Here is a 23,361-nt window from a genome sequence, read left to right on the forward strand (position 1 = left end):
GTTTTTTAAAGGGACATTAACACAGCTTGATAAAAACTATATTTAATTCAATAGATATTGCTCAGGAAAATTAAATAATAATAACATAATGGAAATGTATATGCTTTTATTAGTTCTTTTGTAGATTGAAGTTAAATGAACAACACTGGGGACATGGCAAAATCCCATTTACATCTTTAACCAAAGCTTTTAAAATGTAGAAAAAAACAACTTAGAAGCTCATATCATTGTATTCATAATAAATAACAATTGACTATACATGAACAAACTAATGGTATTAGTATTTGTCCAAATTTAGATAAAATACAACATGATTTGTACTGGGGACGGAAAAGGCACCGTATATATAAAATAAAAAAAAGACCCATATGTTTACTTCGACTTTGTCACGAACCTTTTTGTAGCATTGAGCAGGGGAAATGTGTTACTAGTCTACAATTAATCATGCTGACAGCTAAAGGTAAGTTCACAAGTCAAAGTGACACCGAGAATGAACAATATACATCTGACACCCTGTGTGATGGGCAAGCGGAGTAAAACTCGTAGTTGAAGGAGGTTTGGAGAGGCAGAGGTCGGTGGATTTCTGTCATTTCTAACTGCAATTGCGGCACTACGCCGACGTGGTGGTTGTTTCTTAAATAAGTTAGCTTTCGTTTTTGCTAGAGAAACAGCTGATAGTAGATGTTGACTGCTCAAGGAGAATACATATTTGAAAGTACAGAATGCCTGAGAGCCTTATATTGCATTATATTTTGAATGGTCATCTGGTGCCTGAATATTGTGTTTTCCTTTACATAAATAATAACGTTTCCACCATAAATTGATGCAGAAAGGGCACAAATTGGTGCATATCCATTCACCAGAATGCAAGAAATTAAGTGTTTGATGCTCGTTTAAGGACCCCCAGACAGCCCTGCTTCATGGGTCCCCCCCCGATGGCAAACTCCGCCTCATTTTGAGCCAGGAAAAACCCTGGTCAGCTGACAATAGGCACTCTCTGAGGAAACGAAAGTTAAAGAGCTTTCTCCTCACATTGCATCCTTTAGAATCGGTTTCCCACCATGCCACTCCCCTGAACAGTTGTATCATTTATATACTGAACCTGTTCGTTCACCGTCACATGAGAGAAGTCATCCATCCTCTCTCCATCTCAAGTGCATTGACTTCACCCGCGGCTTTAAGCTTTAAGTTCCCTTTAAACACTTTAAACACTCAGATCTCCTCATGAATAACACGCTGAACCACCAGTATGAGGAGAAGGTGCGTCCCTGCATCGACCTGATCGACTCCCTCCGTTCCCTGGGGGTGGAGAAGGACCTTGCGCTGCCAGCCATAGCCGTGATTGGGGACCAGAGCTCGGGGAAGAGCTCCGTGCTGGAAGCCCTGTCGGGGGTGGCTTTACCCAGGGGGAGCGGTGAGTTCACACGACGTGACGTTAGAATTATAAGGTTCTATCTCCATTTTTGTCAAAATTTAGTTTTTTTTTTTTTTACATAATCTGATCCATTAGGTGTTTATTAATGCCTGTGTGGTGTTATTTTTTAAAAGGTTGACATTTTTTTGTTAGTAATTAATCAATCAAATACAAAGGTTCCATCTCACAGAACATAATGGAATGTCAAAACTTTGACGCTCAATATCTCTCGGGATATCTCTCGGGATAAACGGAGATAGAACCTTATCATTCTAAACGGAGATAGAACCTTATCATTCTAAACGGAGATAGAACCTTATCATTCTAAACGGAGATAGAACCTTCTCATTCTAAACGGAGATGGAACCTTATCATTCTAAACGGAGATAGAACCTTATCATTCTAAGTAGGGATGCACCGAACATTCGGCCACCGAATGTATTCGGCCGAATATCGCAAAATAAAGCACATTCGGTATTCGGCCGAATGTGTGAAAACACCAGAAGTTTACCACCGAATAGTGGGCGTGTTTTGATGACGCAATCAAACAGTGTAAGCATCCCATGCTGCTCAGCGAATGAGACGAGCATTGACTGCATGCTGCTACATCTTATAATTATGACAGCCTTGCCAGTGGCCACTATGTATTATATATATGTGTGTGTGTTTACCCACAATCGTTATTACCGACCTCTTCCCTTGTGTGCTGTAGCATAGGCTACAATTGGCTTCGGAATAAAAGCGGACACGCGCTTTCTCATTTTGGCTGCGTTCGTAAATTTGCATCGAGAGCGCCGGAGCGCACACTGGGTTCGACGTCATAAAGGGACCAAGTAATTTGATTGGACAAGAGGCCTTCCATGAGTGCTGATCAGATTTCCAAAGCGAATTTACGAACGCACCCTTCCGTTCCACATTGCAGCCTGTACTGTAGCACATAGGCTGACGTCACAATTTCGTCAGTGTTGAAGCAAATATTGCTTCATGCACATATGTTATATATAATATAACTAATGTTAAATATGGTCTTTTACGAAAAGAAGTAGCCTAGTAAAAAGTAGGCTCAAAGCACTTTTATCCCAATGCACTTTTTTGTTGTAGGCCTACAAAGATTTTCTTTCAGCAGCTATTCAGGGAAAACAAAAACATTTAATTTGACTGATTTATTTTATTTATTGTGCTTTGTTGGTATAGACTGATGTCTGCTGGAATGTTCAATAAAAGTTATTTTTTTTCAATCTCAATTTCTTTCTTTGAGAAGCATGAATAAAAAGCAAAATGTATTTAGTTTATGCAATGATAAAAATTAAAAACTGCCGATACACATTCGGTATTCGGTATTCGGCCAAGTGTTTCCTTAAATTCGGCTTCGGCCTCGGCCAAGAATTTTCATTTCGGTGCATCCCTAATTCTAAGCTCACGATGAGTCTATAAACAGACCCAATCATTCACAACGTATTTACGTATAAACACCTAGCGCAATCACAAATGATGTAGTGAAATTGTTTACTTTTTGTTATTTATTTATTTATTTATTGTGTAAAAAAATAAAAAAAAATAAAAAATATTATTTAATTTCATTTTTCTCTATGTAGGTATTGTGACTAGATGCCCTCTTGAGCTGAAGATGAAGAGAACGAGACAAGGAGAGGAATGGCATGGAAAAATCAGTTACTGGGACTATGTGAAGGAGTTTGACGACCCCTCAGATGTGGAGTATGAAATCAGAGAAGGTGGGTTCACTTTACTGCACTACACATCATGGGGTGCCTGGCAGTAGTCAGTGTGTTTCTCCCCTATGTCTCCTGTCCTTTCCATCACTTCTCAGAGGCATTATGTACTCTTGTGCCTCCCCTCCTCCAGCCCAGGATGAGATGGCTGGTGTGGGAGTGGGGATCAGTGATGACCTCATCAGCTTGGAGATAGCATCCCCTGATGTGCCAGACCTCACACTCATAGACCTGCCAGGCATCGCCAGGGTGGCTGTCAAGGGTCAACCTGAGAACATCGGGGAGCAGGTAAGAGCACGGTCCTCCCTCACTAAAGATTGTGAAAACAAAAGGCAGTTTTGACAATGTACATCTACATTTCCAGATCAAGAGACTGATACGGAAGTTCATCACAAGGCAAGAAACAATCAGCTTGGTAGTTGTGCCATGCAACGTTGACATAGCAACCACAGAGGCTTTGCAGATGGCACAGGAGGTGGACCCAGAGGGGGAAAGGACTTTAGGTAAATAAATAAACATTAATCTTATGCAGTGCACATTTGATTATTAGAAAGGAGGCTGGATCTTTATGAATCATGATGATATAACTGTGTGCAGGGCTTAAAGTACTCCGGCACAGTGCCGGATTTCCGGCGCGGGAGAAAGAAAAAAAACTGCAATTGCGCCATTGCGCCGACGTGGTGGCGGGGGCGCTGTTTCACAAATAACTTCGTGTTTGCTAGCGAAACAGCTGATAGTTGATGTTGACTGCTCAAGGAGAATAAATATCATAAATTGATGCAGAAAGGGCACAAATTGGTGCATATCAATTCACCAGAATGCAAGAAATTAAGTGTTTGATGCTCGTTTAAGGACCCCCAGACAGCCCTGCTTCAAGGGTCCCCCCCGATGTCAAACACCACTGGTACCACCTCCGCCTCATTTTGAGCCAGGAAAAACCCTGAGTAGTGACGGGAAGCCTTATGGGACGTGGTGCCAAGAAGGAGAATATAAGTGATAGTGGCTTAATAAGTAATCAGTTTGTTCTTTTAAAGACATGTATATATTTTATTCTGTATTGTTATAGTGATAGTGGCTTAATTGTGATGCAATCAGTTTGGCCTTTTAAAGACATCTACATTTTTTTTAAATTAAGTATAAAACAGTATTATGAATGAATGAATGAATGTTCTTTATTGTCATTACAGTTTTTCCCAATTGCTAAAACACAAAAGCCAATTCTCTAAACCAAATGACCAGTTCTCTAAACACATTTAATAAAACTAGCTCCCATTTGCCAAAACCATAAACACATTTCACATGAAGACACAATTCACAAAACACAATCCTCCTTTTCTCATAAATCTAAACACATTTTGTCTTGCTAAACTACAAGTTGCAAAAAACTCTGCTCAAAATGTCAAATTCTCAAATTAAAGCTCATGTGATGCAAAATGCTTGCCACAGTCAGCAACATTTTAACACAATGAACACACCTGGCTTCATTCATTAAACATAACGACTCAACATTTAAGACACTTGTTGCAAATGATTGTGGTGTGTGTGTGTGTGTGTGTGTGGTATAGTTCCATAAATAAATAAAAAAACATCACACCCTGAACATTGTTTTCAGTGAGTATTGTTGTGTGTAATGGATCCTCTGTAGTGTTTGCATTGAGTTGTGATACAGTACAGTATTGTACATGTTACGGTACATGTGGGAATACGGTAACATTTTTCAAACCTTTATTTACGTAAAACTCGATAGGACAACAGTGCAACAACTTTGCGGCTGAACTTTAGTAAACATGACATCATATGCCATTTAAAGGGGGGAAATAGATATCTAAAAATGCATGACTATCATGCAAAATCAGCCTTACTGTAATGTAAAATATGTAATGTTAGATATAACGTTAGACAGGGAGCGCAGATTTATTTTTATGCATGACTATCATACATGTGGGAAAACTAGGGTTAGGGTTAGGTGCTAGGGTTACAGTAAGGTTAGGGTTAGGATTAGGGGTAGGGTTTGAGTTTGAGATTTGAAGAGAGAAGGTGTGGTTTTGCTTATGTAGCTTTAGAAAAGTGTGTTGTGTTTAGAGTTTCGGGAAAATGGAGGAAAGTTTTGTGAAATGTGTTTTAGCAATTGAGAAAAACTGTAATACAGTACAGGTACCATACAACGAAATTTAGGAGGGGGGGCTCCCCTGGTGCTTGGAAAAAGACTAAAAACACGAGGGCCAAGGGTAAAATAAAAAAGGGAAAAGAGCTGGTTTACATAAATAAAGGCTATGTACACTATCTACTATACTACTATACTATACAATAAAACACTGTTCTGTACTCTATGCTATGCTATAAATATCCTAACTTTTCCTATATCTGAACCTTATGTACACAAGGGTTGTCATATTGCACATAGTATTGTTGCACATTCATTTAAAGTATTAATGCATTTTAACATTGAGACATATATTTTGTATTGACTATAAAATAGTATTAATGCATTTAAACATTGAGACAAGAAGCTGTCTTCTGTACCCGCTCTCCCAATATCTCAAACTGTGACCCCCCTCCCCAAGAAAAAGTTTCAGGCACAGGATTTTTTCCCACTTTAAGCCCTGTGTGTGTGTGTGTGTGTGTGTGTGTGTGTGTGTGTGTATGTGTGTGTGTGTGTGTGTGTGTGTGTGTGTGTTTATCATTGCACAGGCATCCTGACCAAGCCTGACCTGGTTGACAAAGGCACAGAGGAGACCGTGGTTGAGATTGTTCATAATGAGGTCATCCCCCTGACTAAAGGCTACATGATAGTCAAGTGCCGGGGCCAGAAAGAGATCATGGAGCAGGTGTCACTGACCGAAGCCACAAGGAGGGAGAAGGCCTTCTTCAAAGAGCACACACATCTCAGGTCAGACCATTTACATATATTTTCAAATAGCCCTTATTTTACCTTAAAGGCGCAGTCTATAGCTTTGGCTCCTATGACAGAATCATCAATGGTTAAATAAAAACTAACACGCTCCCCAAAACAAACTCACTGCCGAAAAATTTGAACACTTATTTAAGTGTGTTTAAGCTCTTTATAAGCAATTTATAAGCTGGGATTTAAGTTGTTTGTTGGGTTTAGCATGTTTCTTATTCTACAGTACACTTTATGATGAAGGCCATGCAACCATCCCTAAACTGGCGGAGAAGCTAACCCTGGAACTGGTGCACCATATTGAGGTGAATTCGTCTTTCATTACATTTCACTGCACTTTATATTCCAAGTTGTGGAACTTCCTATATTCCTCTGTGGCCTTTGAACATCTTAAGACAGACATGTAATGAACTTTGAAGGTCTTCATGTTTTGTTTTCTAGAAATCCCTTCCTCGTCTGGAGGAACAGATTGAAGCTAAGCTGGCGCAGACACACATGGAACTGGAGAGATGCAGCACTGGACCTCCCTCTGACGCAGCAGAGAGGCTCAACTTCCTGGTCGATGTATGTCCATTAAGGCCTCTACATGCTTCTGTGTCACTCGTGCGACTAGTATGCGGTTCGTGCTGCACAACACTATCGATTTGAGTGGAACATTTAAAAACAACTGAAAGATATTCAAATAATGATAACAATTCTCAGAAGGATGCCTGTTTGCAGTTAAAACTGTCTCTGAAAAAGGAGGCGATTCCACCTCCTTTCTTATGGGATCTGACAACATCTAAGATTCTAAAATTGTTGGTTGCTATTTCTCCACTCTCTCCCTGATGGATGTTCATGTTCATGTTTCAGAAAGTGACAGCGTTCACCCAGGATGCTATCAGCATGACCACCGGGGATGAGCTGCAGAGTGGAGAAAGGTTCAACATCTTCTCCACGCTCAGAAAAGAGTTTGGGAAGTGGAAGGTCCATCTGGACTCCTCTGGAGTGACCTGTGGGTACCGTATCTAAATTTAAATATTTTGCCCACAATGTAAAAAAGAAAATCCTAAAATGAAGAACTTGTACTTCCAATGCTGACATCTTGATTTGAAATATAAATGTATTTTTTTGCCATTTTGCATGTTGCATACGTAGTTGCTCATGAACTTGATCAATTGAGTATACATCAAAATAATGTTTTAAGAGATTTGATATTGCAGTTAACAAGAAGATTGAGAGAGAGGTGGCTGACTATGAGGACATGTATCGCGGGAGAGAGCTTCCAGGGTTTACCAACTACGAGACATTTGAGTTTATGGTGAAGGACCAGATGAAAGACCTGGAAGAACCAGCGGTCAAGAAGCTTAAGGACATATCAGGTATGTGTTTATTAAAAATATAAAAATATAGGAATGGGAAATATGGGAAGAAAGCTTACAGGACCGCTGCAGAGCTCTCAGTGAGCTGCAAGAGTGCCTGTTGGGATTAAAGTATTAAAAACAACTGTTACGTGGCCTGGGGTGGTCCAGTGGTCTAGCACCGCGGTCTACAGTGCACACATATGCCCATGTCGGCGTGGGTTTGAATCCGGCCCATGCCCTGCTGACATGCCCTCTCTCCCTTCTTCTCCTTACTTTCCTGTCTGTCTTCACTATGCCTGTCCAATCAAATGAAAAATATGAGTGGGATTGCCCCACTGAAAAAAACATTTAAAAAAAAAAAAACTGTTAGAGAAAAAAAGTAAGTCAGAATAGTATCAGCACACTTGGATCTGTTTCTTGTTCTGTCTTGTTGTTTGGCAAAAGTCCAAGTGTTTTCTTTTGATACTTCACTAGATGCTATGAGAAAGGAATTCATACGGCTGGCTCGGACCAGTTTCACCGGATTTCCTCACCTCCTGAAAACAGCTAAGGTATAAAATTGTTTAATGTATATTGCCATACAGTCGTCCATCACCAGTTGGCGTATATTATTTTGCACCACCATTTGTTGTAAGACGAATGCCTGTCTCTCCTCTAGACTAAGATCGAAGCTATTAAGCTGGAGAATGACATTACAGCCGAGTCTATGCTGAGGACCCAGTTCAAGATGGAGCTGATAGTGTACACCCAGGACAGCACTTACAGCCACAGCCTGGGTAAAAGGAAGAGGGAGGAGCAGGAGAATGAGAAAGAGGAAGAGGACATACGCAATGCAGTGACACAGAACTTCGTACAATGTTGCAAATTCTGTGGAGGAAAACACGAAAGAAATAGGGAAAAATGCCCTTCATATGGAGTAACATGCTATTCCTGTGGAAAGCGAAATCACTTCTCTGCTGTGTGCAGAAGCCGAGGGACCAGCAGGGGGAACAGCGTACTAGCTGTGGAAAAAGCCCCGGCTGTCTTAAAGAGTGGTGAGGATGATCTCTGAATCCCACTAGGGCCAAAGTCAGAGAGCATCAATGTGTGTTTACTTGTGTTTTTTTATTATTAACACAAGTATTTAAATATTTACATAGTTATGTACATACGGCATCCATATAGAACAGGCAAAGTCACATACCCCCAATGCTAATCTCTATGCAGCCATTCTGGTCAACAAAAAGTCAGTCAGATAATAGACATTGTCTGTGCACCATGGTTAGTATGCCTTTGTTGTTGTGTTATAAGAGAGCACAGATAGCACAGTAGTACAGTAGCAATACTGATGATACACATGCTACACTGGAAATGCCAAGTTTGCGTACTACAGGTATATCTTTGTCTGGTATCAATGTTACGGTACATGTGGGAATACGGTACATGTGGGAAAACTAGGGTTAGGGTTAGGTGCTACGTCGATTTGGTACATGCTGGCATGTCTAACCCTAACCCTAATCCTATCCCTATCCCTACCCTAGCCCTAACCTTAAGCGTAGCACCCTAGCACCTAACCCTAACCCTAGTTTTCCCACATGTACCGTAACATCAATACAACTTTACATATATTCAAATGAGCTGCTTCCCTACAGGGAGGAGTCCTATATACTACAGGGACAACCATGCTTCTCTGCAGGAGATGCTGCTGCACCTCAAGTCCTATTATCAAGTAAGTGTCAATCAGTACTTTGATGTTACCCTCTCAAGCTCACATGGCTCCCTAGGGACCCCACATGTTCCTCTTCTAATGCACTGCACAAGTGTGTGTGTGTGTGTGTGTGTGTGTGTGTGTGTGTGTGTGTGTGTGTATGTCCTTTGTGTTGGTCTGTATGTGTGTCTGCATGCATGCATGTTTGTGTATGTACAAGTGTGATGGTGTGAGAGGAAGTTCATAGTCTCTGCCCCTGCTGCCATTTAGTCATGTTTATTTCTGGTCTTCACCAGATTGCCAGCCAGCGTCTGGCGGATCAGGTCCCCATGGTGATCCGCTACCTGGTCCTGCAGGAGTCGGCCTCTCAGCTGCAGAGGGAGATGCTGCATATGATACAGGACAAGGACAACATGGAGCAGCTGCTGATGGAGGACAGTGACATTGGCAGCAAGAGGGCGAAACTGCAGAGCCGCCTCAAACGCCTGACGCAAGCACGCATCTATCTGGTGGAGTTCTAGAGTAGACAGTGGCCTGAGTTCTAGAGTAGACAGTTCTAGAGTAGACAGTTCTAGAGTAGACACTGGCCTGACATGCAGAGTTTGCTTGTCATCTTGAGAGTGCTTGAAGTAGTAATAGAGAAATGCTGAGTATTTGTGTTTATCTTACTTTATTTCTATGCATGTTGTAAATACATGTTTTGTTATTTTATTAATGTACTGTATCGTTTAGCTGGTGTCCTGGGACCAAGGGTTAGGGTTAAACAATCACTGGCTCTTTAATGCACACTGAGATCAAAGAGGCGCTATATTTGGTCAGTTTTATTACATTTATTTTAGCCTACCTCTTGCTCATTCTGGAGATGGGTCAAAAAGCATTTTTATTTTGCAATGTTGTTTTCTTAAAAGACAAAGCAAGACAGACCCCACTGAGCCCTGCGATGTGACTCAACACGTCCTGGTGTAGATGATGGAATAAATGTCATAATGCAACCTCTAACATATGTTTGTATTTTATATCAAATATGTAGGCTACTGAACGTGACAGCATTAAAAGTGATTCTTGGTACCTGAACATTTATTTTTAAACCACCATCAGCATTGAGTTGTGCTTTTTAAGCAACATTTAAGCGTAACCCAAATTAAATAAATCAGTAAGGGTCGTTTTCTATTAGGGTCTTTTTTTTATATATAGGGTGCCATTTGGACTTCATAACTTGTGAAAAATAAATTGTTGATTTACCTATATTTTTAAAAACATAGTGGTCGAGCTCAGGCACCTAAATTGTATTTTATTTAGAATACACTGTGTTAGTTGAATAGGGCTAACAGGGTGGACATTTTGAGTTAAAGTTAGCCTTTAGCCTGCCTGTGTTAGCATAATGCCTAGCATGACCATGAATACTTGATGGGGAATCTAATTTGCACTAATCACTTTTTTTGAAATTATTCAATTTGATTGATCGCTCCAATATTTAGGCCTAACAGGGTGGACACATTATGGTCAACCACATTAAACTCACTTGATAAAAACATCAAAATCAGATGGTAAAAGAGGTAGAAAATCACACAGCTTACCACATTTGAAATCCCCTCCACTGATGTGATGTCACCTCATGAGAGTGATGTGATTGGGAAATTATGTTTTGTTTTTTAAAGGGACATTAACACAGCTTGATAAAAACTATATTTAATTCAATAGATATTGCTCAGGAAAATTAAATAATAATAACATAATGGAAATGTATATGCTTTTATTAGTTATTTTGTAGATTGAAGTTAAATGAACAACACTGGGGACATGGCAAAATCCCATTTACATCTTTAACCAAAGCTTTTAAAATGTAGAAAAAAACTACTTAGAAGCTCATATCATTGTATTCATAATAAATAACAATTGACTATACATGAACAAACTAATGGTATTAGTATTTGTCCAAATTTAGATAAAATACAACATGATTTGTACTGGGGACGGAAAAGGCACCGTATTTAAAAAAAAAAAAAAAAAAAAAAAAGACCCATATGTTTACTTCGACTTTGTCACGAACCTTTTTGTAGCATTGAGCAGGGGAAATGTGTTACTAGTCTACAATTAATCATGGTGACAGCTAAAGGTAAGTTCACAAGTCAAAGTGACACCGAGAATGAACAATATACATCTGACACCCTGTGTGATGGGCAAGCGGAGTAAAACTCGTAGTTGAAGGAGGTTTGGAGAGGCAGAGGTCGGTGGATTTCTGTCATTTCTAACTGCAATTGCGGCACTACGCCGACGTGGTGGCGGGGGCGCTGTTTCTTAAATAAGTTAGCTTTCGTTTTTGCTAGAGAAACAGCTGATAGTAGATGTTGACTACATATTTGAAAGTACAGAATGCCTGAGAGCCTTATATTGCATTATATTACATTATATTTTGAATGGTCATCTGGTGCCTGAATATTGTGTTTTCCTTTACATAAATAATAACGTTTCCACCATAAATTGATGCAGAAAGGGCACAAATTGGTGCATATCAATTCACCAGAATGCAAGAAATTAAGTGTTTGATGCTCGTTTAAGGACCCCCAGACAGCCCTGCTTCATGGGTCCCCCCCGATGGCAAACTCCGCCTCATTTTGAGCCAGGAAAAACCCTGGTCAGCTGACAATAGGCACTCTCTGAGGAAACGAAAGTTAAAGAGCTTTCTCCTCACATTGCATCCTTTAGAATCGGTTTCCCCCCATGCCACTCCCCTGAACAGTTGTATCATTTATATACTGAACCTGTTCGTTCACCGTCACATGAGAGAAGTCATCCATCCTCTCTCCATCTCAAGTGCATTGACTTCACCCGCGGCTTTGAGCTTTAAGTTTCCTTTAAACACTTTAAACACTTATCTCGTCATGAATAACACGCTGAACCACCAGTATGAGGAGAAGGTGCGTCCCTGCATCGACCTGATCGACTCCCTCCGTTCCCTGGGGGTGGAGAGGGACCTGGCGCTGCCAGCCATAGCCGTGATTGGGGACCAGAGCTCGGGGAAGAGCTCCGTGCTGGAAGCCCTGTCGGGGGTGGCTTTACCCAGGGGGAGCGGTGAGTTCACACGACGTGACGTTAGAATTATAAGGTTCTATCACCATTTTTGTCAAAATTTAGTTTTTTTAAATACATAATCTGATCCATTAGGTGTTTATTAATGCCTGTGTGGTGTTATTTTTAAAATGTTGAATTTTTTTTGTTAGTAATTAATCAATCAAATACAAAGGTTCCATCTCACAGAACATAATGAAATGTCAAAACTTTGACGCTCAATATCTCTGAACTGCCCTAAACGGAGATAGAACCCTATCATTCTAAACGGAGATAGAACCTTATCGTTCTAAACGGAGATAGAACCTTATCATTCTAAACGGAGATAGAACCTTATCATTCTAAACGGAGATAGAACCTTATCATTCTAAACGGAGATAGAACCTTCTCATTCTAAACGGAGATAGAACCTTCTCATTCTAAACGGAGATAGAACCTTATCATTCTAAGCTCACGATGAGTCTATAAACAGACCCAATCATTCACAACGTATTTACGTATAAACACCTAGCGCAATCACAAATGATGTAGTGAAATTGTTTACTTTTTGTTATTTATTTATTTATTTATTGTGTTAAAAAAACACACAAAAAACACTATTATTTCATTTCATTTTTCTCTATGTAGGTATTGTGACTAGATGCCCTCTTGAGCTGAAGATGAAGAGAACGAGACAAGGAGAGGAATGGCATGGAAAAATCAGTTACAAGGACTATGTGAAGGAGTTTGACGACCCCTCAGATGTGGAGTATGAAATCAGAGAAGGTGGGTTCACTTTACTGCACTACACATCATGGGGTGCCTGGCAGTAGTCAGTGTGTTTCTCCCCTATGTCTCCTGTCCTTTCCATCACTTCTCAGAGGCATTCAGTACTCTTGTGCCTCCCCTCCTCCAGCCCAGGATGAGATGGCTGGTGTGGGAGTGGGGATCAGTGATGACCTCATCAGCTTGGAGATAGCATCCCCTGACGTGCCAGACCTCACACTCATAGACCTGCCAGGCATCGCCAGGGTGGCTGTCAAGGGTCAACCTGAGAACATCGGGGAGCAGGTAAAAGCACGGTCCTCCCTCACTAAAGATTGTGAAAACAAAAGGCAGTTTTGACAATGTACATGATCTACATTTCCAGATCAAGAGACTGATACGGAAGTTCATCACAAAGCAAGAAACAATCAGCTTGGTAGTTGTGCCATGCAACGTTGACATAGCAACCACAGAGGCTTTGAAGATGGCACAGGAGGTGGACCCAGAGGGGGAAAGGACTTTAGGTAAATAAATAAACATTAATCTTATGCAGTGCACATTTGATTATTAGAAAGGAGGCTGGATCTTTATGAATCATGATGATATAACTGTGTGTGTGTGTGTGTGTGTTTATCATTGCACAGGCATCCTGACCAAGCCTGACCTGGTTGACAAAGGCACGGAGGAGACCGTGGTTGAGATTGTTCATAATGAGGTCATCCCCCTGACTAAAGGCTACATGATAGTCAAGTGCCGGGGCCAGAAGGAGATCATGGAGCGGGTCTCACTGACGGAGGCCACAGAGAGGGAGAAGGCCTTCTTCAAAGAGCATGCACATCTCAGGTCAGACCATTTACATATATTTTCAAATAGCCCTTATTTTACCTTAAAGGCACAGTCTATAGCTTTGGCTCCTATGACTAACACGCTCCCCTATAACAAACTCACTGCCCCACATAACATTTTACAAATTTGAACACTTATTTAAGTGTGTTTAAGCTCGTTATAAGCAATTTATAAGCTGGGATTTAAGTTGTTTGTTGGGTTTAGCATGTTTCTTATTCTACAGTACACTTTATGATGAAGGCCATGCAACCATCCCTAAACTGGCGGAGAAGCTAACCCTGGAACTGGTGCACCATATTGAGGTGAATTCGTCTTTCATTACATTTCACTGCACTATGATATAGTTGTTGCTGACCCTCTGTGGCCTTGAACATCTTCAGACTGACAGGTAATTAACAGTTCGTGATGTTAGAATTATAAGGTTCTATCTCCATTTTTGACAAAATTGATTTTTTTTTACATAATCTGATCCATTAGGTGTTTATTAATGCCTGTGAGGTGTTATTTTTTAAAATGTTGACATTTTTGAGTTAGTAATTCATAAAATACAAAAGTTCCATCTCACAAAACATAATGGAATGTAAAAACTTTGACGCTCAATATCTCTGAACTACTCTAAACAGAGATAGAACCTGATCATTCTGAGCTGAGTTGTTTAAGGTCTTCATGTCTTCCACTTTGCTCTCTAGAAATCCCTTCCTCGTCTGGAGGAACAGATTGAAGCTAAGCTGGCGCAGACACGCATGGAACTGGAGAGATGCAGCACTGGACCTCCCTCTGACACAGCAGAGAGGCTCTACTTCCTGATCGATGTGCGTCCCTTAAGCCCAATTTATACTTCCGCGTCGAATTTACGCGCGGCTACACCGTAGCCTACGCAAGGGCTCTTCCAATTTATATTTCTGCGTTGGTCGGTCTGCGTCGCGTTGGTCGGTGTACTCATAGCGGCATAATAGCGATTTTCTTTTTATGCTTGTTGAAAAGAAAATGTCTATAATGCATTGAAATGACATTAAACTAAGATAATAAGATGGTTATCCTAATTTTTCAAATCATTATTAATAAGTAATTACAGAAAAAGTCAATAACATTTCTGTCATGGCTTCCGCATTTTGGCCTACGAGAGAGTCGGAATCATGTCGGAATCATGTGCTACCAAGCGGACCAATCACAGTGCTAGTAGGTATGCCGCATAGTTACATTTTTGGACAGGTGCGCGTGAGCCTACGGCGTAGGCTCTGCCGTAGATTTTACGCAGAAGTATAAATTGGGCTTTAGCATTGACCCTTGAACCAAGCTTCATATGTTTTTCTTTTGTTTTTAAGGTTATTTTTTTCTGAGTGGGGCAGTCCCACTCATAATTGTCATTTTACTGGATAGAGATAGTGAAGATAGACAGGAAAGTAAGGAGGAGAGGGGGTGCCAGCAGGGCATGGGCTGGATTCGAACCCATGCCGACATGGGCATATGTGTGCACTGAAGACCACCCCAGGCCACCCAAGCGTTATCTTTCTTTGTAACACTGCTGTTAGGTAGAATTCCAGGAAATAATGTACAGTTATATTAAATCAAGTCATTGTTGGTTGCTATTACTCCACACACCACCACTCTCTCCCTGATGGATGTTCATGTTCATGTTTCAGAAAGTGACAGCGTTCACCCAGGATGCTATCAGCATGACCACTGGGGATGAACTGAAGAGTGGAGACAGGTTTAACATCTTCTCCACGCTCAGAAAAGAGTTTGGGAAGTGGAAGGTCCATCTGGACCACTCAGGAAAGAGCTGTTAGTACGATATCTAAATTCAAATATTTTGCCTACATATTCTAAGATAAAGAACTTGTACTGTTAATGTTGAAGTACATACAATGCTGATATCTTGATTAGAAAACATATATTTTCTTTAGTAATTTTTGCACTTCTTTTTAACTTAATTCTTAATTCACAAAGTTGCTCATGAACTTGAGTTTGAATCAAAATAATGTTTAAGGGATAATGTTTAATATTGCAGTTAACACGAAGATTGAGAAAGAGGTGCTTACCTATGAGGAGATGTACCGTGGAAGAGAGCTTCCTGGCTTCATCAACTACAAGACCTTTGAGGTGATGGTGAAGGACCAGATCAAACTGCTGGAGGAACCAGCCGTCAAGAAGCTGAAGGAGATATCAGGTATGTGCTTATTCAAAATGTATCCTTACCTTTTACTTACAAGTGTCTCTTTAAAAGACAGGCAAATGCCCACATGTTTTAGCCTATGGCCTTCCTCAGGGCATTGCTGGTAAAAGTGTTTTGATATCAAAAAGTGTTTTCATAATGTTCTCCTTCTCTAGATGCTGTAAGAAAGGCGTTCATACGGCTGGCTCAGACCAGCTTTACCGGATTTCCTTACCTCATGAAAACAGCAAAGGTATAGAACAATGTCAATATTGTTACCTTTATCTTGTATTATGCCTATTATTGTTTGCCTCTTATGTCCCGTGCTACCCCTCCTAAATTTCGTTGTATGGTACCTGTACTGTATTAATCACAATAAAGACCATTCATTCATTCATTCATACTGTCACTTTTTATCTTGAATTATTATTGCCTTATGTTTTGTGCTGCAATGTAATGTCAAGAACCGAAGCCTAATACGTTTACTCTCTTACACTTGTGTAATGTGACGTAACAATAAACTTGAAACTTGAAACTATTTGTTGTGTAAACTGAATGACTGCTTCTATTCTAGACTAAGATCGAAGCTATTAAACTGGAGAAGGAGCTTACAGCCGAGTCTATGCTGAGGACCCAATTCAACATGGAGCTGATAGTGTACACCCAGGACAGCACTTACAGCCACAGCCTGGGTAAAAGGAAGAGGGAGCACGAGGACGACTTAATTAATGACTTCAATAATATTGTCAACGGCAAGGTCACCCATGCCTCTCTGCAGGAGATGATGCTGCACCTCAAGTCCTATTATCAAGTAAGTGTCAATCAGTACTTTGATTTGACCCTCTCAAGCTCACATGGCTCCCTAGGGACCCCAACATGTTCCTCTTCTAAACTCACATGCATTGCACAAGTGTGTGTGTGTGTGTGTGTGTATGTCCTTTGTGTTGGTCTGTATGTGTGTCTGCATGCATGCATGTTTGTGTATGTACAAGTGTGATGGTGTGAGAGGAAGTTCATAGTCTCTGCCCCTGCTGCCATTTAGTCATGTTTATTTCTGGTCTTCACCAGATTGCCAGCCAGCGTCTGGCGGATCAGGTCCCCATGGTGATCCGCTACCTGGTCCTGCAGGAGTCGGCCTCTCAGCTGCAGAGGGAGATGCTGCATATGATACAGGACAAGGACAACATGGAGCAGCTGCTGATGGAGGACAGTGACATTGGCAGCAAGAGGGCGAAACTGCAGAGCCGCCTCAAACGCCTGACGCAAGCACGCGTCTATCTGGTGGAGTTCTAGAGTAGACAGTGGCCTGAGTTCTAGAGTAGACAGTTCTAGAGTAGACAGTTCTAGAGTAGACAGTTCTAGAGTAGACAGTTCTAGAGTAGACAGTTCTAGAGTAGACAGTTCTAGAGTAGACAGTTCTAGAGTAGACAGTTCTAGAGTAGACAGTTCTAGAGTAGACAGCGGCCTGACATGCAGAGTTTGCTTGTCATCTTGAGAGTGCTTGAAGTAGTACTAGAGAAATGCTGAGTATTTGTGTTTATCTTACTTTATTTGTATGCAAGTTGTAAATACATGTTTTGTTATTTTATTAATGTACTGTATGGTTTAGCTGGTGTCCTGGGACCATAGAATACAAAGAGTGCATAAGCGATAAACAATCACTTGCTCTTTAATGCACACTGAGATCAAAGAGGCGCTATATTTGGTCAGTTTTATTACATTTATTTTAGCCTAACTCTTGCTCATTCTGGCCATGTTGAGAGGTATACAGAAGATACAGTTATTCATGTGTGCTATGAATTCTCAACAAGCTGCTTGTGAATTGACAGCTACCATTGTCATTGTACCAGAGATGGGTCAAAAAGCATTTCTATGTTGTTTTCTAAAAAGACAAAGCAAGAAAGACACCACTGAGCCCTGCGATGTGACTCAACACATCCTGGTGTAGATGATGGAATAAATATCATAATGCAACCTCTAACATATATGTCTGTATTTTCTATCAAATATGTAAGCTACTGAACGTGACAGCAATACAAGTGATTCTGGGTACCTGAACATTTATTTTTATATACATTTTATTTATTTTAATAATATTTTAATATATTTATTTAAGCATAACCCAAATTAAATAACTCAGTAAGGGTCGTTTTCTATTATTGTAAATTCAGATAGAAACATGGTTATTACACATTTAAAGCCTGGAATCAGAATCACGACTTTACTGGCGAGACAGCGCCATCTAGCGGTGAAAGTAGAGTATAGCCCATATCATATTTTTAGATAACTAAAGTGGTTGTGACTTAACCCTATTGTAATTTTGAGAATATTTATCCAAGTTTTAATGAACATTATACACCAGTTAGTTCCGAAGTAATTTGATTGGACAGTTGAAGGAGGTTGGAGAGAGGCAGAGATCGCGTCGGTGGATTTCTGTCATTTCTAACTGCAGTTGCGGCACTACGCCGACGTGGTGGCGGGCGGGGGCGCTGTTTCGCAAATAAGTTAGCTTTCGTTTTTGCTAGCGAAATAGCTGATAGTTGATGGATGTTGACTGCTCAAGGAGAATACATATGTGACACCGTTTCATTAAAAGGTCCTCATGTCGGCAATTGTGAAACCTCGCAATCGAGCCAAACAAGTCTTGTGAAAAAATGTGTTTTCCGATTTTTGGCATAGGAAGACAAATGAAGCGATGAAGAACCCACTCGATATCATATCCAACAGTTTTACATTCACTAAATACCTACATTTAGTTAGCAAAGTCGGGTGGGGGGTATTAGTGTGGCAGTGAGTGTAGCCACGCCCACCCCAGCTGTATTTAAGTAGCCATGTGCATGTGGACCTGTTTGTTGACAAGTTTACAAGATGGATGCTGAAGCTCTCGCTAATGCTATCAACAGAATTTCATAAGCAGGCAGAAATATCGACAGTGGGCAATTAATGAACTCCTTCATATTGGACTATACACCGAACTGGAACTCCGAATCTGACGATGACAGATGACAACAGAATTTCAGACATTGATCTCCACATCAGTTCACTATTCATGGCACAGTCGTCTGCAGACAGACCTTCTGCTGTGTTCTTGGGTAAGTTTTAGTGAGTTACATGTGTTGTTTACTAGGATTTTGTGTTGTTTACTTAGGATAGCCAAACTGTTATTTGTTGTTTTGTGAGTAAGGTAGATAGCGCCGTTGTTAGCATCAGTTATCAAACCACTGAAACTGCTCACCACAATTATGCCACCCCTCTACAAAACTAATAGGAGATGGTGGAAGGAAGAAATAGGTTGTCAAAGATAAAACATAATGAATAAATACATTTGTTGCAGACCTAGTGAACATGCAACATACTGTAATATGTTTCTAATAGAGGTCTGTTTTAGAGCTAGTGGTCTAACAGAGGTTTGGATAGAGGTCTGTTTTAGAGCTAGAGAGAGAGAGAGAGGGGGAGAGAGAGAGGGGGAGAGAGAGAGAGACAGAGAGAGAGACAGAGAGAGAGAGAGGGAGAGAGAGAGAGAGAAAGGGGGGCTCTCGTGCTAGCTAGAAGCAGCACACGTGTGTGAATAAGGTCACTGTGACTGAAGGAAACCACAGCCCAGGGTCTCTGATTGGAGCAGCGGCTTCCGGAGACTTCCGGAGACAATGAGATTCATCTCTGGGCTGAGAACTACGGGGGGGGGGGGGGGTTTCTTTCTTTCTATTCACACCCACTGCAACCTTGGTCACTCACATAACTCAGGGGAGGCTGGCGGAGGTAGAAATCAGAGGACGGGGCTCATTGTAATGCATGGAATGGAACTCTGACCAACCCGGAACTCGATGGTTTGTCTGATAGTCTGCGACTTTCTTTCAAATAGCCTACTTCTGGTCAGAAGTATTTGAAAGACCCTGCCCACCCCACATGCAACTGTTTTTTCGTTGCTTTTTTACTACTAAAGCCACAGAAAGCACCTCTTCACCTGTGTCTAGGTGTTATTGTTGTGTGCCAGTCGAGGTATTCATCACAATGACGTTTGATAGCGTTCCTCATTCCGTTCCATGCATTACAATGAGCCTGTCCTCTGATGTCTACCTCCACCAGCCTCCCCTGTTATGTGTCTGAAGGAACTCAATGCCCTGAGTTAACCCTGAGGTGCTACTGTGCATTTCCTATAGCCTACATGCGATGTGGTCGGCACGCAAACTAAAAGCCTCCTCCACCTGCTTTTGTTTTCTGAGAAAGAAAGGGCCTTTCTTTTTCTCTCTCTCTGTCTCTCTCTCTCTCTCTCTCGCTCTGTCTCTCTCGCTCTGTCTCTCTGTCTCTCTCTCTCGCTCTGTCTCTCTCGCTCTGTCTCTCTGTCTCTGTCACAAGACCTCAGAGAGAGACACAGGTTCCCACAAACAGACAAGAGATGTGTATCAGTCAGACGTCGCTGTAGAGTCTATAGCTACAAGACGTGGAAGTGTTCTAGAGTCTGGGTGTAGTGTTAGACTCTGTAGTGTTAGATGCCCAGCGGTACATCTGGGTGGAAATCAGTGGAGGCTGGTGGAGGTAGAAATCGGAGGACAGGCTCATTGTGATGCTTGCAATGTAAGTGATGGGGTTTTATTTATTCCTTTATTATAATCACATCTAACCTTTAACCTTTAACCTTTGCCAACCATAACACAGCTGGATCTAAATGACAACCGACTCTCAGCAGCTCAACTCATTAGAACTCATATCTGTCTGTTACTTTGTCCATGTCTCTGGATCTGTGTGTGTGTGTGTGTGTGTGTGTGTGTGTGTGTGTGTGTGTGCGCGCATGCGTGTGTGTGTGTGTGTGTGTGCGCGCATGCACGTGTGTGTGTGTGTGTGTGTGTGTGTGTGTGCGCGCGTACGTGTACGTGTGTGTGTCTGTGTGTGTGTCTGTGTGTGTGTGTGTGTGTGTGTGTGTGTGTGTGGTGTGTGTGTGGTGTGTGTGTGTGTGTGTGTGTGATTTCAGAGCACTGCAACAGATACCTGTCTCTCAGCCCGTCATATGTCTGAATTCACTCAGGTAATGTCACTGGACGAAAAAGCGACCTTGCATAGATGACATGGGTGCCACAGTAACTAACTCAACTGCCACAATAAGAAGTGAGTAGCCAACTCAACAAAGCCTTTAATTCGTGAGTCACTTACCCTCCCATGGCTATTTGGCTTTGTGTTATTACCTCATAACCTACTCACTCCAATACATGTATGTAACATCATTTGAGATAATTGTACCCAAAGTCTAATTTCTGGTAGTCAGGTAGTAAGATTTTTACCTGTGTGCAGGAAGAACAACAGACGGCGAAGGCGCCAGACCAGACTAGGTGATTGTGAGTGAAGATATTATCAAAGCGGACTCGCCTGTCGATCACCCGTACGCTTTGATAATATCTTCACTCACGATCATCTAGTCTGGTCTGGCGCCTGCGCCGTCTGTCGTTAATGTCGAGCCCTGTAACACTGTGTGACCCAGCTCCTCACCCTGGGTTCTGTGGGGTTCTGAACCCTGCCAGGTGCCGGTCCCCCACACAGGAAGGAGGAGGTGTTGGGCCCGGCCCACTACAGCCTCATCGGCGTCTCCTCACTCACCATCCTGGCTCTGCTGCTGCTGGGGACCCTGTGGCTCAGAAAGTAAGACGTGCTGCCTCAATTTTTATTTTTTATTTAACCTTTATTTATACAGGTAAAAAACACATTGAGCCCCAAGGGCTCATTTTCAAGTGTGACCTGTTCACAGGCATACAACAACAACGTCCACCACAAACAAATACAATACAAAACCTGGCCTACATAGTCTAAAACTAAACTAAAACTACATAGTCTAAAACTAAAACTAGTCTAAAACAGTCTAAGATAGTCTAAAACTAAACTAAAACTACAAAACCTAAAACTAGACAGCTAAAGAGCTAGGGACAGGGAGGGGTCAGCAATGGGCAAAAGGGAGGGTCAACTCAATTGCAAGAACAAATCATAGACTCGCACTGTATGTCCCTCAGCAAGAGCTTGAAACTGGAAAGAGGGATTCTTGGGTCTGTATGGGGGGTGGATGTTACCTCTATGGGTCTGTATGGTGGTGGGAGTTACCTCTATGGGTCTGTATGGTGGTGGATGTATAGTGGTATAGCCCCATAGGTGACATGTAGCACCCATAGCACCCATACACACAGATTTGTGTTCTATTTCAAGTATATTCAAGAGGTCAAGTAATAAGGGTTAGGGTTAGTATAAGGGTTCAGACATTAGTGCCAGTCACAGGGTTCCCGTGCTGGTCTTAAAAATCCGTAAAGTCTAAAATCCAGCAATCTGATTGACAAGGCCCAAAGTTTCAGTTATTAGGTCTAAAAAACCGAGGTGTTAGGTCTACATTTGACTTGTTGAAACTTGTAGGAACCCTTCAGTCAGTTAGTACAGTAGATCAGTGGAGGCTGGTGGAGGTAGAAATATTTTCATACCATTCCTTATGGATTCCTTAATCCATCCCATGCATTACAATGAGCCCGTTCTCCAGTTACTACCTGCACCAGCCTCCTCCTGCAGAAGATACTCAGAACAGAGAGCCCCCCCCCCCCCCCCCCCTCCTGTACCATATGGATCGGTCCTCATCCCTTCTCACTCTCCTCAGGTACCGTTCCTTGGTCCGAACCATTAGACACCTGCAGGGGGGAGCAGGGCGACGCGTACACGTTCACGCTGAGGAGTCTCCGGCCCTCCTGCCCCCCGCCACCTCATCACAGCCCCCTCCTGGCAGGTTCGAGGAGGTGCAGGAACAAGGGGAGGCCGAGCGGACCCCGTTGCACCGACACAAAACCAAGTCTGTCTCCATGTTACCATGGAGACCCCCGCAACCGGTAAGCGTACTGATGCGATGACCAATCGAAATTAATTTGCTTACGAGAAGTGTCCTACTTTCCTCTGCAAGGGCGGCAGACACAACAATCATAAAAGTGAACAGATGTATGTACTTAACTTAACTTAGCATGTGAATTCATACATAGAATGTATAGAAGAACCAGAACACATGGTTTGATTATATTCCATTGTATAACAACCGCAATGCATCATGGGTCGCAGGGCAGTCGTTTCAGCAGGTCAGACCTGACCCTGCTGCAGCTGATCAAGGCGGGGAAGGAGGGCGTGTTCTACAAGGCCAGGATGACCCGGGGAACCTGCAAAGGCCACGACCTTTTCACCTGCAAGATCTCTAAAGAGGGTCAGGACCACATAACACTAACCCTAACCCTAACCCTAACCCTAACCCTGTTCACATAATATCGTACAGGGCGAGTACTGTTCTTGAGGGGCAGACGTTTTGGAAAGCTGTGCTTCAAGATCACACAACCTGGTTTTCACCAAGTGGTTGTTGTTGTTTTCAAGGTGTCACCCCCAAGCGTGTAGACGTGGAGGTGTCCATCATGAGGAAGCTTGTGCACCACAAGAACGTCCTCCAGCTTCTGGACTGGAACAGCTCCGA

General features: G+C 42.0%; 2 protein-coding genes across 2 annotated transcripts; both read left to right on the forward strand.

The window, feature by feature from the left end:
* Positions 1-1,224: 1,224 nt before the first annotated feature.
* On the forward strand, positions 1,225-9,597 carry LOC308170784 (interferon-induced GTP-binding protein Mx3-like; the record flags this gene model as incomplete). Its single annotated transcript, XM_080545623.1, has 13 exons — positions 1,225-1,414; positions 3,010-3,147; positions 3,278-3,432; positions 3,509-3,647; positions 5,836-6,034; positions 6,273-6,351; positions 6,488-6,610; positions 6,899-7,040; positions 7,249-7,407; positions 7,864-7,940; positions 8,048-8,258; positions 9,021-9,097; positions 9,373-9,597. 13 exons carry the CDS (start codon positions 1,225-1,227, stop codon positions 9,595-9,597), a joined length of 1,914 nt encoding a protein of 637 aa, XP_080401749.1.
* Positions 9,598-11,958: 2,361 nt separating this feature from the next.
* On the forward strand, positions 11,959-17,183 carry LOC308171073 (interferon-induced GTP-binding protein Mx3-like; the record flags this gene model as incomplete). The annotated part of the gene is made up of 12 exons (XM_080545945.1): positions 11,959-12,148; positions 12,773-12,910; positions 13,041-13,195; positions 13,275-13,413; positions 13,534-13,732; positions 13,959-14,037; positions 14,425-14,547; positions 15,379-15,520; positions 15,747-15,905; positions 16,067-16,143; positions 16,465-16,701; positions 16,959-17,183. 12 exons carry the CDS (start codon positions 11,959-11,961, stop codon positions 17,181-17,183), a joined length of 1,863 nt encoding a protein of 620 aa, XP_080402071.1.
* Positions 17,184-23,361: the final 6,178 nt, after the last annotated feature.

Source organism: Nansenia antarctica, assembly GCF_963989245.1.
Source record: "Nansenia antarctica genome assembly, chromosome: 15".
Taxonomy (NCBI): Eukaryota; Metazoa; Chordata; class Actinopteri; order Argentiniformes; family Microstomatidae; genus Nansenia; species Nansenia antarctica.